This window comes from Terrapene carolina, unplaced genomic scaffold, assembly GCF_002925995.2.
Source record: "Terrapene carolina triunguis isolate 2854851 unplaced genomic scaffold, T_m_triunguis-2.0 Scaffold131, whole genome shotgun sequence".
NCBI lineage: Eukaryota > Metazoa > Chordata > Testudines > Emydidae > Terrapene > Terrapene triunguis.
The window spans coordinates 18,768,399-18,774,882 of NW_020664482.1; the positions used below are offsets into that span (position 1 = coordinate 18,768,399).

General features: G+C 47.1%; 1 protein-coding gene across 1 annotated transcript in view; it reads right to left on the minus strand.

Annotated features, from left to right (window-relative positions):
* Positions 1-4,697: 4,697 nt before the first annotated feature.
* The window catches only part of LHFPL1 (LHFPL tetraspan subfamily member 1), a 37,126-nt gene continuing 35,339 nt past the window's right edge, over positions 4,698-6,484 (minus strand). Inside the window, exon 3 of the mRNA XM_024217415.2 lies at positions 4,698-4,879. Within this exon, the coding sequence (XP_024073183.2) occupies positions 4,698-4,879 (182 nt within the window). The remainder of the gene's footprint in view (positions 4,880-6,484) is intronic.

Sequence of the window (6,484 nt, forward strand, 5' to 3'; positions counted from 1 at the left end):
TAATTCACTTATGTAATATTCAAGGCAAAGTCCTTTTTTTTTTTTTTGGTTTGTTTGTTTTTCCCTTAATTCTGATTCATGTGTTGGTTTAAAAGTTAAAAAATGGGGGCTCTGATTAAAAATAGTGTTTACTAATAATAACAAGCAGACAAAGCAGGTTTGGATTTTTTTTGTCTTTTCTCCCTCACTGATTCTCTAAAGGGAGTGAGACAAGTCAGCACATCCCTAATGGAAACACTGAAGTGGAGATAAATCTGATGTTATCCCATCATCACACTACAGCAAGAGAGCCTATGTTCTTCTTGCAAAGCAGTACAGAGGGCTTTTCATTCCAGTAATGAGTGGTCTATTCTCCACAAGACACATGGGAACAGGGGTCATATGGGGGGTGGGAAGTTAGTAAGAGTAGTGCATTTGTGCATTTCAGGAAGGGTCAGGGAGAAGGAAATAGCTGAGGGGAAGAAATTTCCTTGGCTATCTTCACAGCCCAGCCAGAGTGGGACACTTTTCACCACCGCCAGTGTCACTAAAGTTATAGCCCCTGTCGTGAGTGAGGCAGGCAAAGCCAGGTACAGAAATTAAAAACAAGCCAGACTGTGAATAGCGAATTCTCAAAGAAAGTCCCCTGTAAATTTCTCCTGTCTTGTTGCTTCAGTCTCATGATGCAGACTGTAATAGGAAATGAAAGTAGGAAAAATATCACGGCGATGTTCAAACTGCAGCTTCACAGCCCTTCTCATCACCGGTGCTATAGAGATCACCACCTTAGAAATGCCTAAGATAGACAGACACAGAGGAGCCTGAGGCAGAAGACCCTAGAGAGCACAAAAGCAAAGCCCCCGGGGTTTTTTTAAATCACTATCATCATCTATATTTATTCAAGAGAGAACATTAAATGTACGGTGAGCCAGAGTCTCTGCTGTGCCTATTTTCTGCTCGGTGCAGCAGAGTTGGGGAGGAGGAGGTGGCTCCGTGATTCTCAAGGAGAGCTGCACTGTTCTGGGCCCCAGCATAGGTTAGAAGAGCCTTGAGGCTGCTCTAAATTATGCCAACTGTCACTAGTTCCTCGGATAATATCCGTCACCTGACATAGCCAAAGCACTGCACTCTCTGATCAAACCCCAGCTCCAACATGACCCCGGGCCTGAGAGAGGGGGTGCAGATCTGGCATAGGTAGCCACTGAGCTGAGAGCTCTCCCATGCTTGGGAAAGTCTTAGCTGGCCAGAACAGGCTACTTTCCAGCTCAGAGCAGCACAAAGGGGCCAGAACACAGCTGAGAATCTGGCCCAGTGTGTTTAATTAATAGCATCGCTGCATTGTTGTTAAACTAGTCTGTTCACTGTGAGCAGTAAACTCTGAGGCGAGTACAGATTCAAACCCCTAGGCTCAAGAAACTAAGCATAAGGAACAAACCATTTGCAGCATTTCGGCTAATCCATTTATTTTAATGCCCAAAAGCATTTTTTACATCTGATCTCTTAGCTTGATGATCTGCAATGCAAGAATGGAAAGAGATCGACGTACCTCAAGACAGCGTGCTGACCGGGGAAAGGGGTAGGAGGCAAAATCACTGAAACCATCAGTTCAGTGCACAGCAGCAGTAAAAGAAATAATGAGATAGGCAAGGGGAAAGAACACAAACCAAGAGGTGATACTCACGCTATAGTCTATATGGCAGTGCTCAGATTCCCATCTGAAACAGTGTACAGCACGGGTCATTAGTGTTACACTTGAGCACAGAGCAGCAAAAGTGATGCAGTGATCAAGGATCAAAATTAATAAAGAACCGATTGGGCAAGGGGGGGTTTGCTCTCACCGCAAAAGAAAAGCCTCCATGGTGACTTGTGGGCAGCAATGACAGTAAAGCCACTCCCCAACATATGAACATAGACTTTGCCCTGCCTCTACAGAACCTGTATTAGCTCCCGGGCATGGAGCGAAGGACCTTCAGCGGAGGCTCACAAATAGGCAGCTACAAAAGGCCATGTTCTTTGTAACAGTCTCTTTTAAAACTTAGAGCAGGAAGAACAAATCCAAGAGTTTGCCACATGAAACAAATCTATACAGATTAAAAAAAGAAAAGAGCAAGCAAAAAATCCACCTGTATGAACAACATACCTGATCTCATTAAGGGGCTAGTCCGCTCTCCCAATAGTCTGGGATTTCCCAGATCTGTGAAGAGGGCGGAGCCCAAAGTGTGCATCAAGAGTCCAGCCTCCATCTAAAATATACTTCTGAAAAATAAAGCAAGCCATTTTAAAGGATGAGATTTCTCACCAAATGAATGATGGGAAAGGTTTGTCACAGCGAGTCCACTTTAGTGCCTGTGCAGGATTATTCCATACAGGACATTTACTAGTGCTTTGACCAGTCTTGCTCTAAATGTCCTAAGTGATGGAGCTTCCACTCCTACCCTTGGGAGATCTTTCCACTGCCAGGAAACTTTCTTAATTTGAGCCCGTTACTCCTAGTCCTACACCCTGATTACCACCTTATATAATTCATCTTCCTTCCTAGCATTCATCCCCTTCAAAAATGTGCAGGTGGTTATTGTATTCCCCAATATCTCCCTCCCACCCCCATACACACACCGGTCAGCTAATGTTTAACCAAACTATACACATTTGCTAAAATGAGTTTAATTGTTCCTTGGTCCTCATGAATTGATTGCTGTTGCTCCTCTCTCAACTCCAGCAGGTTTGTGTGTGTGTCTTTCTAATAATTTCAGTGGCCAGCATTGAAAGGTTTATAATGGTTAGTTTTCCCACTCCATCAGATATTGAAGCTTTTCAATTTCCACTGCAACATATGACTTTTTTTTAAAGCTATATACAAATTTATGTTTTCTTCTGTGTAAAACTAAACTATAAAAAAATAGATTGCAGGCTCAGTTAAATACCAAGGTGCTGCTTATGCAAATTTGCAAAGAATGTACAAGGACCCCCAGGTTTTATATAGCTCATCTTACACTTGTTAGTTGTTTACATCCCTATATGTTCATGAATTCTGCATCAGTTGCAGAATTTATTTATTTATTAACAGAACACAAGTTGAGTGGTGATATTCAACAGTCTGCAGACAGTCCTGTAGTCCTCCAGAGGGCACTGCAGTAACCCCAGGAGATTCCTCAAATTACATGATTCTGGCAGAAATTAAAAGAATACTCATTAGTAACCTCACATTTCTTTCCAAAAGGATGCCAGTTATGTCACTTCATGTATACACAAGATCAGATAGTTCTGGAGAATCACATACTCAATCAGAATAGCTACATGACTAAATGATAATAAACAATAATGCTGGGCGTAATATACAGCAATCGACGTGGATTTCACTCCTGTGGGTGAAAATGGTCATAAACCTTTATTTACAAGACATTGCAACAAGAATATAAATGCAAACACACAAGCTTTTTCTCCAGCTTGTTCTCCTGCAGGGTTAAAGGAATACACACGTTTATAAGCCCAGAGCATGCCCTTCATTGGATTTTGCAGCATATGGTGCTGATGAAGTGCTCAGTGATCCTAAAATGACCATACTCTGGAGACAATCTTCAAATTTCTGAGGCCCTGCAATAGCCATGGAGAGGAACTCAGTCAACTCAGAACTCCATATTACTACAGAACAGTCTATATATACCACTCACTGCCAGCTTTATCCTAACTCCATCTAGGGATACACATGCTAGATGGACAAACTCTATATCTTTGCTAGGTTTGGGAAGGGAGAAGCTCCTATATTTAAGATTGGATGCAAGGAACACAGCTACAGCACCTCCCTCTCCTTGCTTCAGCCTCGTCCCAGCCTGAGACATTTTAGATAAACCCTACACATGGGGCTCAGTTTCCTGTTTCTGTACCAGTACTGCACTGCTCCAGAGTTGTGAGTTCAATCCTTGAGGGGCCCATTTAGGGAACTGGGGTAAAAATCGGTCTGGGGATTGGTCCTGCTTTGAGCAGGGGGTTGGACTAGATGACCTCCTGAGGTCCCTTCCAACCCTAATATTCTATGATTCAATGATTCAGTTGTAAAACAACCATAATCTGGCATAACCAGCCTGCTGAGCAAAGCAAAGCAGCCTGAAACACACTACTGAATGTGGCAGTGTGGTCAAGTAGATAGAGCACTTGACTGAGACACAGAAGACCCGGGGTCTATTTTCTGCTCTGCCACTAACCTACTGTGTGGCCTTAGGCAACTCACTTCACCTCTCTATCCCTCTGTTTCCTCATCTGTAAAATGAGGATAATGATACTGCCCTCATTGGTAAAACACTTTGAGCTCTGCTGAGGAAAAATGCTAGATAAGAGTTAGGTGGTATTATTAATGGAGATCTATCTTACATTCAGAGAATGCATGAAATGAATGCTTATTTTCCTTGGACCAAATTCATCCCCTGATTTCAAGGGAGTCACAGTGCAGAGGAAATTGGCCTCTTGTTCTTAGAGCCTGGTCCGCAAGGAGACTGTAATTGTTTCTATGATCATTGTAGCCAAGTTGTGCTCTCAGTTACACCCGTGTAAATCTAAAGCAATCCCACCTGAATGGAGTTAGCCCAGATATGCAACAGTAGTTGGGAGCAGTCTTCGGTCCCTGCTGTCGACAGAAAAGTGGGAGTTCATGTGTATCAGTCAGAGAAGTTTGGACCATGTGGCCACCACTCCTCCTTCTTTTTTAGGAGAGTATCCAGGAAAGTTCATTGTTTAAGGCAGCACTCGAGCTCCACTCCATATGGATTTGCACTCTGCATGATGCTCTTCACTAACATTACGGGTTTGGGATGTTTTCCGGCGAAGCACGAGAGCCAGGTACAGATCAGCATGGCTGCAGCCGCCCCACCTCCCATGCAGTAATATGCCCAGCCAAGTCTGCAGGTTCCTGCAGAGGGAGAAAGAAGAGGTGAAATCAGGAGCCCAGTACATGCTGTAGTGCTGTGTCAGTCATGAAACAGCCCTGTATTATCTCTGCACCTCCCCGGCCTAGTGGGGGAAAAGACAATGGTGCAGCCTGGCACACGGGGTACATTAGGGGTGGGAAAACTTTTTGGCCCAAGGGCCACATCAGGGCTGCGAATCAGTATAGAGGGCCAGGTAGGGAAGGCTTTGCCTCCCCAAACAGCCTGGCCCCTGCCCCCTCCCCCCTTCCCCCCCCCCCCTCCCCCCCCCCCACCCCCCCCCTCACCACCCCCCCCACCCACCTCCCCCCCCCCGCTCCTTGTCCCCTGACCACCCCCTCCCGGGACCTCCGCCCCTAACCGCCCCCTGGAACCCCACCCCCTACCCAATCCCCCCTCTTCCCCGTCCCCTGACTGCCCCCCCCGAACTTCTGTCCCATCCAACCGCCCCTTGCTCCCTGTTCCCTGACTACCCCCTAGGACTCCCTGCCCCATATCCAACCCCCCGGGCCCAGCCCCATCCTCAGCCCCCTTACCATGCCGCTCAGAGCAGCATGTCTGGAGCCGCACCACCCGGCCGGAGCCAGACACGCTGCCACGCTGCCCTGCATGAGCGTGCAGCCCCGCCGTCAAGAGCGCTGTCCGCACGACAGCATAGCTGCGGGGTAGGGGGGACAGCAGAGGAGGGGCTGGGAGCTAGCTGCCTGGCCAGGAGCTCAGGGGCTGGGCAGGACAGTCCTGTGGGCCGGATGTGGCCCACAGGCCGTAGTTTGCCCACCTCTGGGGTACATGGATACTCTTTTACTAAAATCATCTTTACATCCAGAGCCCTTTGTGACCTAACCCCAGCCTATGGAGCTGCTGATTCCTGCCATCCTTCACTTCCCACTCCCATGCTGCCTCTCATACGTGAGCTTCCCGTAAACACCCGCAAAGCCACGGCAGTGTTCCCCTCCAAATCTCACCGTAAAACTCTCCTCAGCAAACAAACAAACAACTCAGCAATGGTGTGGTCAGACCACTACCTACCATGCCAACCAATATCACCGCATTGTTTCCTTGTGCTCCCCGTCTCTCTGTTTGTATCCATTGCCTGTCTCTTGTCTTATATTAGAGGGTAAGCTTCCGGGAGCCGGTACCATCTTTCTGTAATTTGTCCATGATTGAGGCCCTTAGGTGCCCCCCAATACAAATGTAAGCAGAGTCAGGATGAGCTCTACCCTGACATCTGGTGGTGAATTATGGCGAGTGTGGAAAAGAACTCCAGGGGCTAATCTTGTTTGCATAGGCACACCCACTCGCCTGGCATGAAACAACAGCAACCGAAAGTGGTTACTTTGGCTGGTGTGGGATCCCCAGTTTCTCTGTTATTGGGGCAGGAAGAATAAAGTTTTGTTACCCTGATTCTGTGAATCAAGGCCAGTGGAACTGTTGTATGACAGAAGGACTGAGTGAGTCCTTCACCATTACCTAAGTAGCACTTGCTTGACAAGGGGCATGGGTTACAAAACCCAGTGAATTGAGAGAGAGGATGGGGACAGGTATTTGTACCTGATGGTATGCCCCCCCCCCCCCCCCCCCCCCCCCCC